Here is a 21,293-nt window from a genome sequence, read left to right on the forward strand (position 1 = left end):
GTCCTTGTCCATATGATGTTAGACTTCACACTAACCTTACATACAAAACTGTAGGTCGTGTTAGTCCCACAAGGGGTGTGGCCTCTGGCGAATAATTAGCAATGCACTCACAAAATCTGACATGTGTGTAGATCAAAATATGAGCCTTAAGGGAAAGATTGTTTGAGTGTGGCATGGGATTTGACATTTTGTGTATACCACAGCTGTATGTGGTATGAATTCGTGAATGACAATGTTCTTCATCGCTGTAATTTCAAAAGATATACAAATCATAATCATTTTATATCTTACATGTTGCCAACATTTAACCAGATTCGTAATGCATAATTGCGGTGCTAGAAAATGAACGTAAGAAAGCTACATGTATTTTTATACATGTACACTGTACGTATTTAAGTATGTCGTCACTTGAGTGATAATATTCACAGCCTTCTGACAGAAAATCTTATGCAAATGATTCACTTATGCTGACTTACACCCAAATAAACCGATAAAAATTGATCCATAGTAGCCTGTTGCATGTGCTGAGACTAGCTTTACAATTTCTTTCTGACAGGTGCCTGTCACAAGATTGACACCTATGAGTCATACAGCCCACGAGTCATACAGCTCACAAGTCATACAGCCCATGAGTCATACAGCTCACGAGTCATACAGCCCATTAGTTCGACACTAAGCTAAAAAGGCCCACGAGACTGACACAGTAAGTGCCGTGTTGTATCTCTCAAACTCGTGGGCTGTTTTTACCTAGTGTCGAACTCATGGGCTTTATTTGCCTAGTGTCGAACTCATGGGCTGTATGACTCCTGAGATGTATGACTCATGGACCTGTTTTCAATGTCAAACTCGTTGGCTGTATGACTCGTGGGTGTGTCGGTCTAGTGGGATGACCTCACTAACACTGCAAAGAGGAAGTATTACACACTGACTTATTGTAAGCAAAGTCAGTCACAACCACATGGAACACTGTTTATGTTCATCAACCTTTGATTGTGGCAAGAGAGTTGCAAAAAGCTTTTTAAAACAAAGCAGTATCACTTCTTAATATGAATTACAATACTGTATGCACAATTGGAATAATAAGTTGTACAACTATGAATTACTGAAGCATCAAGATTTTGAATAAATAGACTTAATCCCTATCGGCCATTGAAAATGCTCCCACAGAGACCATACATGACTTTTGTAACTCTACATTCTATAAGGGTAGTTCCTGCAAAATCTTTTCAGATATTTTTTTGTCTCATGAAATGATAAAAACACTTCTCCAGGGTCACAAGGGTCATCCTATAAACTACACCTGTAGAATAAAAATATTTCTCATACACGTTTGTACATACAGTATGTATCCAAAAACACCAGTGCAGTGTGCTACTTGATTAGCATATTATATTCATTCTTTTTTTTTTTTTTTTTTGTCTTCTTCTGTTTTCAATCATACATGCTTTAACTCTGTATTCATTTGTGGATGCCCTGCTTCTGAACTCAATACTGGGATACAGCTGTACATTTAAAATAGTAATATGTTTGCACTTTCTTTATAATGAAAGTTATTTATTGTAAACATTAGATATAAACATGGGCAGTTTAATGGAGGCTGATTACCATTTGACGGTGTTCATACTAACTACAAATGTTATCTCCCTCATCGAGATACTCTTTATTGGGTCTGACATGATAGGACCTGAAACTCTCATGAAGTAAATACCAAAATTAAAAGATAAATGTTTAAGTTTGATAATACATGCATAGGATGCAAACAGACAAGTACAAGAGAAATCATTTACTTCCTCTCAAAAACTTCTGTAATGCTTTTATGTTAAATCATAATGCATAAAACTGCATGCCAACATGAAAATGTACAATTTTTCTGACAACAGAAAGGGTTTTAAGCTTTAAAATATGAATTACAAAAGTTGAATTCAGGTAATTCTGGCAAGAACAGTTGTCACTTTAAATTAATTTTACATTGATACTAACTATAACATCTTTGGATAATTGTTATGCCATCACTGCTGGGAAAGTATGAAAATTCTAGCATTCCGTCGCCTTGTTGTGCAACATCCACAAGCTGCTTTATGGAACAGTTATACAGCGCACTCCCGTTACAATGAACACGGTTATAACGACATTTCGTCATAGCCAAGTAAAACTTCTGGACCCAAAATTATTGCCACTGAAGTCTACAATACTAAATTCGCTTATAACGAACAGGGTTATAGCGAAACATTCTTTATAACGAAATCATTTCCAAGCGCCACTGACAAAGAAATGTGCTCCGTTATAAAGAAATGCAGATCACCATCAGCGGAACAAGCATTTAGCCTACACAGCGTCTCTGTGTGGAATGCTTCACATCACTCTGTGTTTGCTCCGTGTGTCACGCACAGTTTCTGAGGGGAATTTGGGTTATTGTAATATTGTAATACAATAATCTGAAATTTGATAAGATTTGCTAGCTGTTCTGAAGGTGCCTTATTACGAAATACACAGATTCTGATATACCTAAATGTCAGTTAATTCGGAAATGAAATAGGGTTTGTTATTACAAACATTGTGGCATTATTGCAAAGGTTTGTAATTTGTAAGGTTCGTCAATCCGACAATGAATTGTTTCTTATAACGAAGGCTCGTTAGTCCGAAAATGACAGGAATCTTTGTCATTCCAAACAATCGTGAATCGGAATATGAAAAGAAATTTGTCAATCCAAACTGAAAAAAAAAAGGTGAGTCCAGAAACAAAACTTCTGGACTACAAACCTTGTAATCTTCTTAAGATAACCAAACCTTCGAAATGACGAACATTTGTTGTTTTTTTTTCATTAAGAAACCTTATTAAGAAACCTTATTCGAAATAACGAACCTTATTTTATTTTTGGATTAACAAACCATACAAACCTTTGGAATAACGAACCTTTCTAATTTTAGATTAACAAACCTTTGGAATGATGAACCTTACTTCACTTTCCGATCAATGAACCTTCGAAAAATGAACAATATAATTATTTCTACCTAAATTATGAACTTTCAGAACAATGAATCTTCAAAAGAGCAAAGCTTCAGATGAACTAACGTTTGGAATCCCAGGAATGGTGTATACCTTCGGAAGAAGGAGCCTTCGGAATAAAAAACTTTAGTAATAACGAACCGTTGGAATACCGAACTGTACTAGTAACCGAACCCTCACCCATCACTTACTATACATGTATTTTCCAGCTAGGCATGAAAGTACAAACAACTTTATACTCTCTTTAAGATATAATTTTTTAACAAGATTAAATAGATAACATCCGAGTTGACATAGTTTGAAGTGCACGACAAGTATTCAACAAACAGCATAATAATAAACGTAGTTTGCTTGTTTTTCATTATGCATGTATACTGTATTTGTTTGATTATAACGAGATTTCGAAAGAAAATTGCTGGTCCCGAGCATTTCGTTATATCGGGAGTGTACTGTAGCAGTATTTAACATGAACGGTGGCCCAGGGCCACAACAAATTGGTGTAGGTCCACCAGTTTTATCTTATGTTGGCCGGCTGATTGGAATATTGAGATTGAAAATTAATGGAATTCAGAATAGTTACTTTTACTTTGATTTTGGGCTTTTACATACCTTTATTTCGAGCTATTACATAAATTCATTTAAACATTCACATTGCCCCCCCCCCTTTTCTGTTACTGTTTTGTATGGGTACAGTGCACTCCCATTATAACAAACACAGTTATAGCGAAATTCCAAACTTACTACTAATTCAGGCTGCAAGATTATCCACTCTGTTTATCCCCTTTGTTTACTAGTATTTGATCAGTTATAAAGAAATGTTGATACAAATAAACAAGACACCCGCGGGTCTAGCGCTCACCTGAGTATCGCAAGTTCACCTTTCACGCAGTCACTAATCTAAATTATTCACAGCTCTACCAAAATTTGACCAGGCATTCTCAAGTAGAAGATGAAACTGTACAATAAGGGCCCAAATTTTTTAAGATTCCTTAATTTGGGGGGGGGGGGGGGGGATTGGGGCCCCCTGGGGCCCTCTGGGTGGGGCATGGTGCCCATTTTTATAAATTGAGATCCTGACCCCCTAGGGATGCTACCTGCCAAGTTTGATGAAAATACATCATGAGGTTTTCAGGAAGAAGATGAAAATGTACAATTCAGGTCCCCATTTGGACCTTCCCAACCAACCCCCCCCCCCCCCTGCCCCCAAGAGGGGCACCCCTTGATCTCCTATGAACAAACTTGAAAATACAGTCATTAATGTACTCACTCATAGTATTATCTTACCTCTATAACTTCTGATTCTAGAGAAGATTTTTAAAGATTCCTTCATTTTGGGGGTTTGGGGCCCCCCTGGGGGCCCCCTGGGTGGGGAATGGTGCCCATTTTAAGAAATTGAAATCCTAACTCCCTAGGGATGCTACCTGCCAAGTTTGGTGAAAATGGGTCATGGGGTTCTCAAGAAGAAGATAAAAATGTACAATTTAGGCCCCATTAGGACCCCTCCTCACCCCCCTCCCCTGGGTCCCAAGGGGGGCACCCCTGATTCTGCCATGAACAAACTTGAAACTACAGTTATCAATGTACAAACTCATAGTATTAACTTAGCTCTATCACTTCTGGTTCTGGAGAAGAAGATTTTTACAGATTCCTTAAGTTTGGGGCGTTTGGGCCCCCTGGGGGCCCCCTGGGTGGGGCATGGTGCCCATTTTAACAAATTGAGTTCCTAACCCCCTAGGGATGCTACCTGCCAAGTTTGGTGAAAATGGGTAATGGGGTTCTCAAGAAGAAGATGAAAATGTACAATTTAGGCCCCATTAGAACCCCTCCCCACCCCCCTCCCATGGGTCCCAAGGGGGGCACCCCTAATTTTGCCATGAACAAACTTGAAACTACAGTCATCAATGTACTAACTCATAGTATTAACTTAGCTCTATCACTTCTGGTTCTAGAGAAGAAGATTTTTACAGATTCCTTAATTTTGGGGGGTTTGGGCCCCCCTGGGGGCCCCCTGGGTGGGGCATGGTGCCCATTTTAACAAATTGAGTTCCTAACCCCCTAGGGATGCTACCTGCCAAGTTTGATGAAAATCGGTCTTGGGGTTTTCAAGAAGAAGATGAAAATGTAAAAAGTTTACGCACGACGCACGACGGACGACGGACGACGGACGACGCACGACGGACGCCGGACGAAGGGCGATCGCAATAGCTCACTTGAGCCTTTGGCTCAGGTGAGCTAAAAAAAAACTGCTGATCCCAAGACTATGTTACAAAGGCAGTCCACTGTACTGAAAAGCATTATGTAAGCAAAGATTTCCTATTGACCCGAGTGCATGGATAATCTATGCTCATCAAGGTGATGGTTAACAGTAAAGGACTTTCCACAGTCCTTGCATTTGAAGGGTCTCTCCCCTGTGTGCAGGCGATGATGGCACTGGAGGGAGTGCTTACTGGTAAACCCTTTCCCACAATACTCACAAACATGAGGGCGATAACCCATGTGACGTCGCTCATGCAAGGACAGAGAGTAAAGCGTTGCAAACCCTTTGCCACACAAGTTGCACTTGTGACTCAGCTCTGGTGGTCTGTGGATTCTGCCAATGTGATTCTGAAGCAGGCTCTTAAGGCGGAATCCCTTGTTACAAGGCTCACAACGAAAGGGTTTGGCATCAGTGTGTTCCGCTTGATGATTGTTAAGAGCACTCTCTGATGAAAAGGTTCGCGGACAGAGCTGACATTTATATGGCCGGTCATTGGAGTGCTTTCGCATGTGAATTGTGTATCTGTTTTTGGTTTCAAAGTTTTTATGGCAAACACTGCACTGGTATTTTGATTTGTTTGTGTGTCTAAGCTTGACATGTGTCAGTGCATATGCTCTTTTCAAAAATGTCTTTGGGCAGAACTGGCACTTGAATGGACGAGGTTTAGCAAAGTACTCTGTTGGGCAGCCTATCATATCTACAGGATCCTCAATGTCTTGTTCTGTTGAAGGTTGAACTTTAATCACTAATACTCCTTGTGTTACCTGCTCATACCTTTTCCCTCTGATTGCCCTTTCATCCTCATCACTCTGATCTTCAAGAGATTTTCCATTATCCTCATCACTGTCAGTTATTTCTAACCAACCATTCTCTTCCTTTTCTGATTCATATTGTTTCTCATCTCCCTGAGACATAGAGACATGTTCCCTGCCTGTTTTTCTTGAAGGATTTTTCTTATCTTCATTCTCTTTCATCAAACTATGAAGAGCAGGTGAATCCGTCACACCACATTCATTCAACGGATATCTCTTATTAAATCTACGTTTTTTCCGTTCTCTTTTCAGTGCCCCCTTCAGATCACCATCCACTTCCTTACAAATTGTATGATGAGCCACAACATCAAGCTCTTTCATGAAATGTTTGTTGCAAAACACACATATTCTGTACACTCCCCTCACCTGTATCCCATGAATAACACGGGAATGGCGAGTCCAGTTTGACAGGTGGGAGTACTGCTCTTTACACACCACACACTTGTAAGACAGCTCCACATGGGTCTTCTGATGACGAGTCAGGATTTGATTTGACTTGAAAACAAGGCCACACGTGTCACATGTGAATCCTTCCTGAACAGTAGCATGGAAGAGCCGGTGGGCATTCAACCTCCCCTGGGTGTGAAATACCTTACCACATGTGCGGCACACATAATTGGATTCAGGTCCCTCCTGACCTAACACCCTGTCACTGCTAGTTTTAGTTTTGCTTGCATTAAGAGTCCGTTGTATTGGAGACGAGGAAATTTGAATTTTCTCACTGATTTGACTGCCTTGTGCAAGGGGCTTCCCTGGTACAGTGATGGCTCCATCATTCCTGTTTGGGTGTACCAGACCCAGTAAATTTGATGAAGAACTTGATATGCAGAGAATGTCATTCTCTTTGCTGAAAGCATTATCTTCCTGAACCGTGTCTGTCGGAGTTTGACACTCAGAAACTTGGTTGTGGGTAAACTTCATGTGTCTCAGCATACTCTTGGATGTTTTACATCTTGCAGGACATCTGATGCAATCAAACCTGTCTGCCTCTGTATAATGCAAAAGAAAAGCAGATGTACCAACATGCAAACATATTGATCTAAACTTTTTAAAAGTAGAGATGGCACATTGAATTTACATGTACGCCCCTTACATTTTTATAAAAACTAAACCACATAATGCAAACACCTACAACAAAAGGTAGAGTTTATGATTTAAATTAGAGGTGGGCTATACAGGGTGACATTTTTAGAACATGCTCATCACATTTTAGTTTGATAAAAAAGACATTTTTGGCCATAATTCAGCTATTCTTCGGTCAATTGTGGTGGTTTTGGTGTCAAACCCCATGTTTTAGGGGTCAAGGAAATAGAATATAAGGATAATTTTAGTGTAAAACCAGATCTTCTACATGATAGTAACCTTTTCCCCATATTTAGGGTTAAATTGTCCTTGTCCTTTACCCCTACCCCTCCCCCATTTTTTGCACTTTTTCTGTATTTTTTAAAAAGTCATGTTTTCTACCATGATCTTAATGACAAGTTCTAGCTATCAATCTGGTATTTTCTACCAACGATACAGCAAGAAATAGGCCTATAAACAAATAACTTACAGTTATACATATATTATATGTGTCATGCAGATACCGGTACGTGGCTGGTGCATTCAGGATGCCTGAGAACTGTGAAATCAATGCTAATATTGTCAATCTGCTTTATAGTGCCCATTGACATTTGGACATTAGACCTTTAACAATAGTCATTATTATGTACAATTCTACTGTAGGTGTAAAATTTTGTAAAATGACTTGAATTCATAAGCCTTCTGTATGTTGATTGTCCAGCACAAAGGTATACTTGGACTGGATGATGTACATTGTATCTGCTGTCTTGCCTAGGAAACACAATTTTACCATAACTCAGTCATTTTTCCATCTTTTAGCCTAGTTTTGGTGTTTCACCATCACCACTTGGTCCCTTATTTCTCTTGCCTGCTTTTCCCTACCATATTGCTGCACAGAGCCCGAGTCCTCACGTTTGATGGGAAATTTGATACCATTTGGGTGATTATACAACCAGTTCTATGACAAACACATGTTATGTGCAATGTACCCATAGCACCATAATGGTAAAGCCGTCGTCTCACTCTCTGTGACTGAAAGTGGCTAAAGCTGAGGTAATTTAGTATCTGTTGACTTTACCAGTTATTTCCAGTTCTCTTTGCCAATTCCAAAATGTTGCACAAGCACAACAATCAGAGTATGCGCAAAGGCTGTCTGTTACGGGAACGTAAAACATGGGGAGGCCCTTTAACAATGTTGACGAACTCAAGGAATGCCTGGATACGCGAGATCTCACCAAACTCAAGGCTATTTTACGTGGAGAGCTGTTATACTGCAGACTCGTATCCCATCAAGTTTATTGTGCATGCACACGTGTGTAAGGTCTTGATACCAATCTCTCTAAGGTGGAAATGAAGGTGAACTTGACTCTTCTAGTGACTGGAGGAGAGTCTGATAATCTCCCTGCCCCTGATCTGCCTACTGAAGATGACATGGTGAATGCATTCAATCTTATGGCATCACACAACCAACTGCCCATTCCAATCTTGAAGTTCGCTGTTGATAGTGAACTGGGCACCAATGATTCTGCATTGTGATATTGGATTACATGTACACTGTACATACAAAGGTGCATGAAGCTGGTACCCTAAGTTTGGTATGTGTTGAGACCAAGAGCATGAGGCATATGGAATCGAGCACTTAGAAAGAATGAAAGGGACAGATCAGCATCAGCAATAGTGATACCCAAAGCAAACTAATGTACAGACAGTACTGCTGATGCAGATTCTTCTATGTACAATTTATTGGCTCATGGGATCAGGGATGCCAAGTTCACAAAATTTTTATGAGCGAGATTTTCATGACTCGGCATCTCGGCGAGCGAATGTGCGCGTGAGCAAGGGTGTGGGAGGGGTTTTTCCCCCTGTAGCCTCCCACGGTAGGGAGCTTTTTCAATTTTTAGCTTTCAATGGTGCGATCAGGTGCATACTTTAGCGACTATTTTTAACTTATTTTGAAAGACAAAAGGAAAATATACCTTCAATGGCAACTATCACTTTAATCTTTTGAGCTGTGCTCATTATTATAGGCACAAGTTGCCAATTTCGCGCGGTGCATGAGATAAATGGGTGCCATGCGTGAGATCGTGAGACGGCCCCTAAATGCTTGAGTCTCACTCACAATGCGTGAGACTTGGTAGCTCTGTGGGATGCATCATTCAGTCGTAACATTACCGGTATCTTTGTACTGGACAACTTTGGCATATCATAGCAGGCTTATTCAAGTCATTTTAAAATTACAAAATTAAAATTACAGTGTATGACTACACATCTTGTGACCAAATGTTAATTAGCACTACAAAGCAGATAATATACAGTATAAGCACTGGCTTCACAGTTACCATGCATCCTGAATGCACCAGTCACATACCGGTACATGACACATACATGTATAACGTAAGTTAATTGTATATTTCTTGCTGTATTGTTCGTAGAAAACACCAGATTGATAGCTACAACTTGTAATCAAGAGTATTGCAGTCAACACGACTTGAAAAAAATACAGAAGAAAGTGCAAAAAAAAAATGGCGGTTGGGGTAGGGGTAAAGGATGAGGAAAATTTAACCCTAAATATGGGAAAAAGGTTAGTATCATGTAGAAGATTGAGTTGTACACTAAAATTATCATTACAATCCACTTCCTTAACCCTTAAAACATGGGGGTAGACACCAAAACCATCACAATAGACCAAAAACTAGCCGAGTTACAAGCCAAAAATGTCATTTTAAAGCCGAAATGGCGGCCATCTTGGATTTTTTACGATTTCGGCCGGGGCACCCCGGATATTGCATTTTTTTCGTTCTTTTTTTTTCAAAATTGGCATCAGTAGGCACAAAGTCATCAAACTAAGGTGTGATGAGCATGTTCTGAAAATGTGACCTAAAATTTGACCCTCTATAGCCCACCTCTATTTAACTGTTCACGTGTATTTGGGTAAAGTAGAATAGGGAAATGTTCTGGAACTTTTTTCTTTTTTTTGAGAAGCATGTCATACATACCTTGCATACCATCGTTCATATCTCATTACTCTTGGTTCACAGGAAATCATTGAGCCTGCGATGACTGAATGCAAACTCACTATGGATAATTAACATGTTACTTCATCATGGACATGAAATGATAACTCTGAGCTCATCAGTCTAATCCATCGATCTCTCATGGTAAGAGCTCACAGAGCACAATGAGAAACTCAAGGGGGGGGGGGGGGAGTACCTGCTAGCAACATTCTGCATTAATGTAAGAATGGTGGTTTACTACATGGTATGTGTAGTTTGCATCATTTCAAGCTATTGAGTGTCCCTCTTTTTTCCAGTTCTCATTACGTAAGCCTATCACGCAACCATTAATTAGCAAAAGGAGCTTGTGCAGCATCCCTGTAGGTTATGTGGTGAAAATGGAAACACTAAATGTCTTATGATGTAATTGGTGACCACTCATAAGATCACTGCAGTTTGATTGTTGTGTAAGTTTTGGTATAGACCGATTTGATTTCGATTACCTATTCACCTACCGGTCGCCGCTAGCAGCGCTATATACATTGTAGGTCGCCATAGCTGGGGGCCAACCGCGGCTTCCAGCGAGCCAGTAGCTACGCGCATATTAAGCCGGGCGCGGCCGCTGCGCTAGAATAATATTGTGATTGTTTACTCACTGTGGAGAAGTCATTCAGCGGCATTTAATGCCTTTCTTTTGGACAAACTGAGTGATTCAGACATAGTGATCTACAATGAAAGCTTCAAAGGAAGGATCAGGAAAAACATATTGTGCAGTTGTTGGGTACAAAAATAACAGAAAACCGGAAATGGAAGCTGCACATCAGTGTGTGAAATTCATTCACTACTGACGCATAATGAATATATTATACACTTAGAGACAATTACTGAATACGCTGTTATTTTCGCGAATATCGCGAGCTTCAGGTTGATCGCGATATTAAAGACAAGCAAAGATATTACCCCGTCGTACCTTATGTACAAATTGATGACAAAATGCATCCAAAGCTGGCATACTACTAGTATCAATCGTGAATTTAACGACACGCGAAAATGCCACTGATACAGTGATTCGCGAAAATATTGGCGTATACAGTAAGTGAAATACAACGGTATAAAAAACAAGAGACCCGGGGGTCACGCGCTCACCTGAGTAGGCCCTATCGCAATTTCACCTTCCATGCATTCTTGCACACTCTTACCTGAGAACACTGGAAACTTAGGTCTGCATATGGATCCCCCCCCCCACCCCCAAGGGGGGGGGGGGGGGGGCAGGCAGCCCTGGATCTGCAATGAACGAACTTGGAACTAAAGTCATCAATGTACAAACTCATGGTATTAACTTTGCTTTATCATTTCTGGTTCTAGAGTAGAAGATTTTAAATATTCCTTAATGTGTGGGGGGGGGGGGGGGGGTGGGCCCCCTAGGGGACCCCAAAGAGGGACATGGTGCCCATTTGAAGGAATTGAGATTCTATCCCCCTAGGGATGCTACCTGCGAAGTTTGGTCAGAATTCATCATGAGGTTTTCAAGAAGAAGATGAACATGTACAATTCAGGCTCCATTACAACTGTAGGACTTCTCCCCATCCCCTCTCCTGGGTCCCAAGGGGGGGGGGGGGGGGGGGGGAGGGCACCCCTGATTCCGCCAACCCCATGAACAAACTTGAAACTACAGTCATCAATGTACTAACTCATAGTATTATCTAAGCCCTATCACTTCTGGTTCTAGAAAAGATTTGTATTTAGACTCCTTAATTTTAAGGGGTTTGGGCCCCTTGGGGGCCCCCAGGTGGGCCATGGTGCCCATTTGAACAAATTGAGATCCTATCCCCCTAGGGATGTTATACCAAGTTTGTTGAAAATCAGTCATGGCAATCTCAAAGTGAAAATGAAAATGTACAATTTAGGCCCCATTAGGACCCCTCCCCACCCCCCTTCCCTGGGTCCCAAGGGGGCCACCCCTGATTCCCCCATGAACAAACTTGAAACTACAGTCATCAATGTACTTACTCATAGTATCAACTAAGTCCTATCACTTCTGGTTCTAGAGAAGAAGATTTTTAAAGATTCCATAATTTTAGGTGGGCCATGGTGCCCATATGAACAAATTGAGATCCTATCCTCCTAGGGATGCTACCTGCCAAGTTTGGTGAAAATCGATCATGGGGTTCTCAAGAAGAAGATGAAAATGTAAAAAGTTTAAGGACGACGGACGAGGGACGACGCACGATGGATGACGCACGACGCACGCCGGACGAAGAGCGATCGCAATAGCTCACTTGAGCCTTCGGCTCAGGTGAGCTAAAAATGCACAAATTTCAAAACAAACTTTGGCCTATGCCTACTAGATTCTCTATTTAATTGGGCTACAATTGTATCACTGCATATTCGTAAAATATGTTGTTCATTTCAGAAGACCAGTTCAGATCAAAGATTTTGATAATTCACAGATTTCTCTTTTATGCTTGGTGCAATACTTACCAAAGGTAGAATACACTTCCTGGCTATACTATATCATTACGACAAACATTTTACAGCCTTCACTACAGCGAAATACATGTTTCAAGATTCGTTAAATTCTTATATTGTTTTCACTTATTCACTAAGTGTTCAGCATTGAATTGACCATATTCAATTTTGGCCTGGAACTCTGAATTTGAATTATTTTTTGATAAAGTGATACTTATAAATATTAAACCATGAATGGTGGCAAACATCTGCTAAATAATCATATTAAGAAAGTTTGATTTAAAAATCACTTTTGTAGATTATAATATTAGGCATTAGCACGATGTTATGCAAGGTTAGTTAAACCTAAAACAGTAGAAGTTTTGGTTGTTGACATCAGGCGACGTAAATTACGTTTATACGGCTTAGAAACGCCTAGATTAGTCTTCTGTTTTGTTTACTTAGTTAAGCTCGCCTGAAGTTAGCAACAACCGAAAATGATATAGGATGTAGGGTTCTAGAAGTCAATAGGTCTAGATCTAGTCTGGACTCTTGCCTAGAATTCTAGACAAGATATAAAAAACGTTAGACAGATTCTTCCCCGCTGGCCCGAGTAAAGGCAAAAGCCTAAACAGGTTTAAGTGAACTGATAAAGTTGCTATTTATAGAGTCATATCTATACATGTAGCTCAAGATTCCATCTGATTCATAATTTGTATTTAATTATATCAGTTAAGTTCTCAACAGTCTAGGCTTACTAACAAGACGACTGCCTGCGCCTAGCCATAGTTCTCCCCATCCCAGTGGTTTTTATCATCTTACACAAATGTAAATATATGGAGCTTACGCGCGAGTACCCAAGTCATCGCCAAAGAAATAGAATCTACAAACACTCCCGGATCATACCGATATCTACCTTGAAATTCACTAGTTTTGGCTACAGCCGTACGTCATCTACCCATTCGCTCATAGTCGGAATAAGTTGTTTATTATTTTTTTTAATTAGCTAGCGAAAAAAAAGTATAGACTCTAGTTGTCACAAAGCCAGATGCATCGATCGCTATCCAGAGATAGCTAGCTGGCCGGCTGGCGCTGCGTGGTAAAAGCACTGGCTGCCGCTAGCACCCTTGCCACGCACGCACGGCGCTTGCCGACCCGGCCTGGATGGCCCCCAGTTATGGCGTTGCCTTAAGAGGCGCACTTCCATGAACAGTCGCTCGAATCGGTCAATAGGTATTTTGGCAAGGATCTCATGAGCTAGGAAACTGACCAAAAATTAGTCCACTCCCTTGACATTTTAGATGTAATGCCCAAAAAGTTCCTGTTAAACCAGCAACAGCACTGACATTGGCACACATTTGCAAAATATAAAAAAACTTTTGAATCTGTACAGGATATTTCAAGGTCAACAGATATGATGTATGGACTGAGATGGACAGATACACATGTCAGTCATGAGAAAAATATCATGAAGCTATTGGAAAATATCCAAACCACAACAGAACAAAGAAATATGGTCACTAACAATGACATATTGACAAGTCAATCATTGGTATAACATGCCTTGGTCATAGAAGAGATTTTCCAGGCCCTCCTGGCAGCCGATCCTCTCCAGATACTCATCAGAATAGAAGACTTTTAGCTCCTCCCCTGGCTGGATAAGGTTCAGCGTCCTGAAGTAGATATCACCATATGACTGGAAGGCTTCCATGTTCTGCTCTTCCCTGGTGCAAGCAAAGCCAATGTGGACCATCCAGTTGTGAGGGTCTTGCTTGGCATCAATGTAATGCATTACTCTCCCTCTCACACATATCTGAAAAGAAGATTCAATGTGAAAGAGCCTTGAGGTCACTACATTCAGCAGCTTTGACAGTTAATGTGTACTGCATTGTATCAAAGAATGTTCACACTCAAACTTTCATTCTCAAACTGTTAACCTATTCCTTACTGTGGTATACCACGTTACCGTCACGTCAACTGATATACAGAAACCTGGTACACCAGGTTCCTCAAATGTAGACAAGAGTGTCTGCATTTGTGATCTCAATTCATGTTTTCGCATGTTATACTGCCCAGAAACATGACTTTCATTGAAAGATTAAAGTTTAGTAAATATCAATATCTGTTATCTCTGTTTCAAATCTGCAGGTATTTTTGTCCAAATCTTTTCAAACATAGTAGTGTGCTTGTTTGCTACAAAACTTGCATGCAGAAGTATGTAGCTATCAAGGCTGGGATCATTACATTTTGACATTTGACATTTTGACATTTTGACTTATTGTGCATAAAAAAACTGTTCACTAGCCCATCAGTGCATGCTCTATTCATACTTCATAGTCGATCGATAATTTATGTTATTTGATGGCTTATGAAGTTGACCATGGAAAGGGGATGCATGCAACACATGACTACTTTTGCACACATGGAAAACAAACCTGTCCATTCTCTGTCAACCTGCAAAACAGAATCTTGTTTGAGGGCATTGAAGACTCATAGAGAATTGCGGGAGGGTCCAGTTAATATTCCATAGATTATAATACATCATTAGTTAAAAAGGCAGTGTCTTTGTTTCCTTACCAATCTCATATTTCAAGGATAAATTTGTTACAATGTCTCTTGGAAGATGTCATCAATACATCCTCTACACACCAAAATGCTAGCAAAATCTACTTACATATTTACAATATTGGCTTTACAAAACAAACAAATGAATATAAGCAAAACATAACTTTGCTCATCCTGCCTTTGTAGGTAATGTAATTGGTTGGCAAAGTATACATGTCTATAGATCTCCAATCACTCTTTGGGTGGTGTATGGCTTTCCTATCTCTGATTTCATTCACAACATACAGTGTATTTCTCGTTTTGGAAGATGAACACACCCTCTGCAATATTTCACACACACATTTGCACACTATCGGCATTTCTGTACAGCCAGATACCATTACCATGGATATACAACACACACCTCCCATGATGAGTCAACCTTCCTGCCAACCACCTCATCAAGGAGTGCACCTGTGTAGGGACCATACACTTCTCCTGGAGCGACAACTCTCCGGGCAACCACTCCAGTCGTGGTCACACCTTCTGGATCCCCACAGACATAGCTGAAGTCGGGTGGAAGAGGACTATCGGGTTTTGAGACTGGATAACGATCCATCGCTTCGCTGATTTCCATGTTGTGTGTTGATGGCTGTCCATGAACCTTTTGAATAGCTGTAAAAAGGAAAAAAAGGATGAAAACACTACATAAATCTAACAGACTCAGTGTTGGAACATTCAATCCATCCAACATGTGAATAAATGTAGGGATACGGTACTCTGTTTGATGTACAATACCTGTACCCCAGTATATGATATCAATTGATACAATTCATAAGATATTCCATCCCTAGAGTATCGACGTGAACGTTCAGATATGATTCCAGTGTTCAAAATTTTGCATGGTATGGAAGACTTTGATCCAGCTGTTCTCTTTGTCATCAATGATCATGTTACACACGGTCACAAGTTGAAGTTGTATAAAGGAAGGTGTCGAACAAGTAAAAGGTTGAAGTGTTTCAGTCAGAGAGTAGTAAATACTTGGAATAGCCTTTGTGCAGATGCTGTCGAGGCAACATCTGTGAATAGCTTCAAGTCCAAGCTCAATTATCACTGGAAGCAGAAGCATAACAAATTTCATCCAGATTGCATTGACTGATATTTCCGTGGATACAGTACAACACATGGATCTCCTAATGCTCAGGATTAAATCATTTGAATGGCCCTCTACAAGCTTTCAACTTACTGGGCGTCATCGTAGGTACATGTAATTCAGGTAATTCAGGTAATTCAGGTAATATTGATATGATATTTGATGCCAATCTTGTACGTGCAACTCCTATTATAATAAAATCCTCAGACAGATAGTTTTCTTCTTTTTTTTTTTACATAAAAAAAAAATTGCTATAGCCACACTTTACATGAAGTCCAAAGATATGGTGATGACAATTTTTGGATCTGAATTCTTACTTTGTTGTAACAAGAATTTCACTATATGAATGACCTAACAGTATTCACTGTTTAGTGTGTTACATAATGTGCAAACCACTCAACAGGACTCTTCTTATCAAGCTAGTCTATGCCGTATCCTGCCTTTGAGCATGGGCAAACCTCCAAACAATACGTTAACTGCTTACATTGTACCACTGAAACACCAATAGCCCTAGTAGAGGACCCAATTTCTTGCCATTTTTTTTTTTTTTTGACATGAAAGCAAAATTGATTAGTTCTTGTCACGAAATTCTCAACATTGATGACTTACATGACATTTGAAAACTTTGCAAAATAAACTGGTTTCTGTACTGATTTACTTGAACTTGTGATGAACACACAAGTAAAGTGGGTTTCGCATTTATACTTTTGTTAATAAATGTGGATATATTGCAAACTGAGGTTGTTCTCCATCCAAGTCATCCTATGTTTCAGCCGGTTAATGGAAGGAAGGCAGACTTTTAATGAATGTGATTACAATACCTAAAACATAATTAGGATGATTGAGGGAGAAAGATTGGTGCAAAGTACCATTTCTAATCAAAAAAGTGCTGAATCAAAACATCACATAAAAAGTTTAATAAATATTCACTTACAAACAACATTTAATTTATTTAGACCGGAGAGATAGCTTCAACTGAAATATAATCAAGGACAATAAAACAAACAAACAAAATGAAATCTGCCCTGAGCCAACAAACCTGCACCAGTCTCTGCTCTGTAGCAAATTTACTAGCGTTAGACGTGCTAGAGGGGCAAAGATTGAGATGACTTACGCTGCTGGACTGGATCTGATATCTGCAGCAATCCTGGGTGTAAGTGTTGCGCTGCGCTGCTTCTATAGGCTGACTGGTACGGTCCTAGCACTTCATGGAAACTATATGTTGCCCCATGTACTGGATATCGTGTATGTGTATTAAACGTTCAGACCACAAACATCACATCCACACACACGACATCGCGACAGAGCTTAGAGCAGAGGAATTAATCAGGTTTTGAATCGCGATGCCCAAATTGATTTTTTTTTTTACCAGTGTGCATCCACCACACAATTAGACAAAATTGATCACAATCTGTATTTCAAACTACGCAAGCCTAAGCGGTGTTCGTTCGGAGTGTGAACCTGACCGTTCGACTTACGAAAGAATTCCCTTTGTTCACACGTATTGTACGCTCGTGGTACAAGTAGTCTGGTAGGAATGGGGGGTCCTCATGCACCCCCCGAACACATTTTTTTAACTTACTTTTTTGTAACCCTTAGGGTGTCTAGTTAATGATTTTTTTTGTTCCCAAGAAAAAATCGTGTCCCATGGGGGTCATTGGCGGCCATCTTGGCAGCCATCTTGGATTTTCAGGGAAAATCATTATTTTCCATAACTTTTGAACTACACAGCATAAAACAATAAATAAATAAGCATTTCTTCAGGGTAAACGTGACACGAGGAATCGATTGCAATGGGTACATGATGAAAGCAAGTTTGAAACAAGAAAAGCCTAAAAAAGTGCAAATTTCGGTGTCATTTTCACCGAAAAATACCCAAATAGTTTAACTTTTAAATTACACAGCATACAGGGACACTGGCGTAGCCAGGGGGGGGGGGGGGGGCGATGGGGGCGGTCGCCCCCCCCCCCCCCCCCTAAGATTTGGACCGGGGATTTGGGAGGCGGAAAAAAAATGCGTGCATACTGTATGCATGCACATGAAGCGGGTCTCCTTTGCAACCTTTCATCAAATAAGATATTTTTTTTTAATATTTCACTCAAAGTGTGCACCAGATCGTTGAATTTCAATTCAAAATATGCAAAATCTCTCGTGCTTGGGAGGGGGTATCCCCCTCCCAAACCCTCCCCCTCTGTGCCTCTTTCCCTAGCCAAGTACACTTTTTAGATTTTTTAAAAATTCTGAATAATTCTGAGTGCACAAGACTTATCACTTATATTCCGAAAACTGAAGGTTCCCTCATGTATCTTAAGGGGAATTTCCCCTTTTAATCGACCCTTTCCTCCCTCAGCCCCCCCCCCCCCCAAAAAAAAAAATCAGTTTTTTTTTTTTTTGGTGATTTATCAAATGTTGATTCCATCAAATATGCGTATACAAGATATCTCAATTTCAACCTTAAAAAGATAAAAGCTCCATCGGAAGGGAAGGGTGGAGATAACACTCGCCCACGCCTTCTCCCTGCTCGCCCCCCCCCCCCCCGCCATGCAAAGAAGTAGACTGTGGCTATACCCAGATCGCTTTATTTCAATTCTAAAAACGCAAAAGCTCCGCGAGCGGGAAGGGGAATCCCCCTTCCCCTAAGCTCTATACCTCACTAGACTTTATACATACGCACAGATGGTGCACATTCGGAATAAGAGCTAAATTCCGTGATTTTAACACTTCGATGAAAAAGTATTGCACCAAAAATTTGCACCAGATCGCTGAATTTCAGGTCTGAAAACGCAAAATCACCTTCGTGTGGGAGGGGATATGCCCCTATATCTACACCCTCGTGTGCATGCTTTTTCTGTTTGATTGCTGAACAGACAGCGTTCATGATATTCAGTGTAAGAATTAATACAAGAAGACTAGTGTATTTAAATTATACCATTTTATAGGCAAATTGTTCAATAATAATCTACACTAAAATATACTGCTACCATAAACAAGTGGGACTGTTTCACGTCGATGAAACACGCAAAAACATGCATCAAATTGCACCATTTGCAACATCAAAATGCAAAAAGTTCTCGCCGTGGGAGGGGGGACACCCCCCTCGCTCGCTCCGCTCGCTCGGGTTCAGTCGCGTTCATAATATTCAGTGAAAAGAATTAATGCAAGAAGTGTATTTGAATTATACCATTTTATAGGCAAATTTTTCAATGATAATCTACACTAAAATATACTGCTACCTTAAACAAGTGGGACTGTTTCACGTCGATAAAACGCGCAAAAACATGCATCAAATTGCACCATTTGCAACATCAAAATGCAAAAAGTTCTTACTGTGGGAGGGGGGACACCCCCCTCCCACACCCTCCCCTCCCCCCTCGCTCGCTCCGCTCGCTCGGGTTCAGTCGCGTTCATGATATTCAGTGAAAAGAATTAATACAACAAGTGTATCTAAATTATACCATTTTATAGGCAAATTGTTCAATAATAATCTACACTAAAATATACTGCTACCTTAAACAAGTGGGACTGTTTCACGTCGATAAAACGCGCAAAAACATGCATCAAATTGCACCATTTGCTACGTCAAAATGCAAAAAGTTCATACTGTGGGAGGGGGGACACCCCCTTCCCACACCCTCCCCTACCCCCTCGCTCGCTCCTCTCGCTAGGTTGCAGTCGCGTTCATGATATTTAGTGAAAAGAATTAATACAAGAAGTGTATCTAAATCATACCATTTTATAGGCAATTGTTCAATAATAATCTACATCAAAATAAACAGCTACCATAAACAAGTGGGACTGTTTCACGTCGATAAAACGCGCAAAAACATGCATCAAATTGCACCATTTACAACATCAAAATGCAAAAAGTTCTTACTGTGGGAGGGGGGACACCCCCCTCCCACACCCTCCCCTACCCCCTCGCTCGCTCCGCTCGCTCGGGTTCAGTCGCGTTCATGATATTCAGTGAAAAGAATCAATACAAGAAGTGTATCTAAATTATACCATTTTATAGGCAAATTGTTCAATAATAATATGCATCAAAATAAACAGCTACCATAAACAAGTGGGACTGTTTCACGTCGATAAAACGCGCAAAAACATGCATCAAATTGCACCATTTACAACATCAAAATGCAAAAAGTTCTTACTGTGGGAGGCGGGACACCCCCCTCCCACACCCTCTCCTACCCTCTCGCTCGCTCCGCTCGCTCGGGTTCAGTCGCGTTCATGATATTCAGTGAAAAGAATCAATACAAGAAGTGTATCTAAATTATACCATTTTATAGGCAAATTGTTCAATAATAATCTACATCAAAATAAACTGCTACCATAAACAAGTGGGACTGTTTCACGTCGATAAAACGCGCAAAAACATGCATCAAATTGCACCATTTACAACATCAAAATGCAAAAAGTTCTTACCGTGGTAGGGGGGACAACCCCCTCCCACACCCTCCCCCCCCCCCCCCCCCCCCCCCCCCCCCCCCTCGCTCGCTCCGCTCGCTCGGGCTCGGTCGCTTCGCTCCCTCGCAGACTAACCGCCCCCCCTAAGATGAAATCCTGGCTACGCCGTTGTACAGGGACAAATAAAACAGTACTTCAGAATTAATACGGCATGAGGAATCGTTTTAGATAGTTACTTACATGATTAAAGCAAGTTTCATACAAGAAAAGTCAAAAAATGCGAGGAAAACCAGTGTTGATTACTTTAAAAATATTCCCCAGTAGTCCATATACATATACATGAAAATCTCATACCTCCTAAGAGTGAACTGACCACTTTTTCTTAACAGTCTGGTAGGAATGGGGGGGGGGGGGAAGGTCACATGCACCCTCCTTTTTGTATCCCTTAGGGTGTCTATTTCATTTTTTTTTTGTTTCCAAGTAAAAATCGTGTCACATGGGGGTCATTGGCAGCCATCTTGGATTTGCAAGGGAAATCATTAATTTCTATAACTTTTGAACTTTCCAACATACAAGGACAAATAAATAATTTCTCCAAGGTAAATGTGGCATG

The 21,293-nt window shown here is 40.4% G+C and overlaps 1 protein-coding gene across 2 annotated transcripts; it reads right to left on the reverse strand.

The window, feature by feature from the left end:
- Positions 1 to 5,297: 5,297 nt before the first annotated feature.
- Positions 5,298 to 17,753, reverse strand: LOC139738884 (uncharacterized). Of its 2 annotated transcripts, XM_071649514.1 has the most exons (4): positions 17,391 to 17,753; positions 15,548 to 15,798; positions 14,143 to 14,392; positions 5,298 to 7,065 (listed from the first exon to the last, which is right to left on the reverse strand). In XM_071649514.1, exons 2-4 carry the CDS (start codon positions 15,758 to 15,760, stop codon positions 5,321 to 5,323), a joined length of 2,208 nt encoding a protein of 735 aa, XP_071505615.1. In that variant the 5' UTR covers positions 15,761 to 15,798; positions 17,391 to 17,753; the 3' UTR covers positions 5,298 to 5,320. The 2 variants fall into 2 exon arrangements, with proteins under 2 accessions (XP_071505615.1, XP_071505614.1); XM_071649513.1 differs by lacking the exon at positions 17,391 to 17,753 and having other exon boundaries at positions 15,548 to 16,347.
- Positions 17,754 to 21,293: the final 3,540 nt, after the last annotated feature.

This window comes from Diadema antillarum, unplaced genomic scaffold (genome assembly GCF_040938485.1).
Source record: "Diadema antillarum isolate AM-2024a unplaced genomic scaffold, OU_Dant_1.0 seq00000770_RagTag, whole genome shotgun sequence".
NCBI lineage: Eukaryota > Metazoa > Echinodermata > Echinoidea > Diadematoida > Diadematidae > Diadema > Diadema antillarum.

Bases quoted from the DNA above. Each gene is read 5' to 3' on its own strand.
- LOC139738884 (XM_071649513.1), bottom strand. From the start codon at position 15,877: ATGTTGGATGGATTGAATGTTCCAACACTGAGTCTGTTAGATTTATGT. The intron at 14,393-15,547 runs GTGTGTGTTGTA...TCTTCTTTTCAG, and splicing joins AGGTTGACTCATCATGGGAG to ATATGTGTGAGAGGGAGAGT. The intron at 7,066-14,142 runs GCATGTTATACC...TGCATTATACAG, and splicing joins AAATCTCTTCTATGACCAAG to AGGCAGACAGGTTTGATTGC.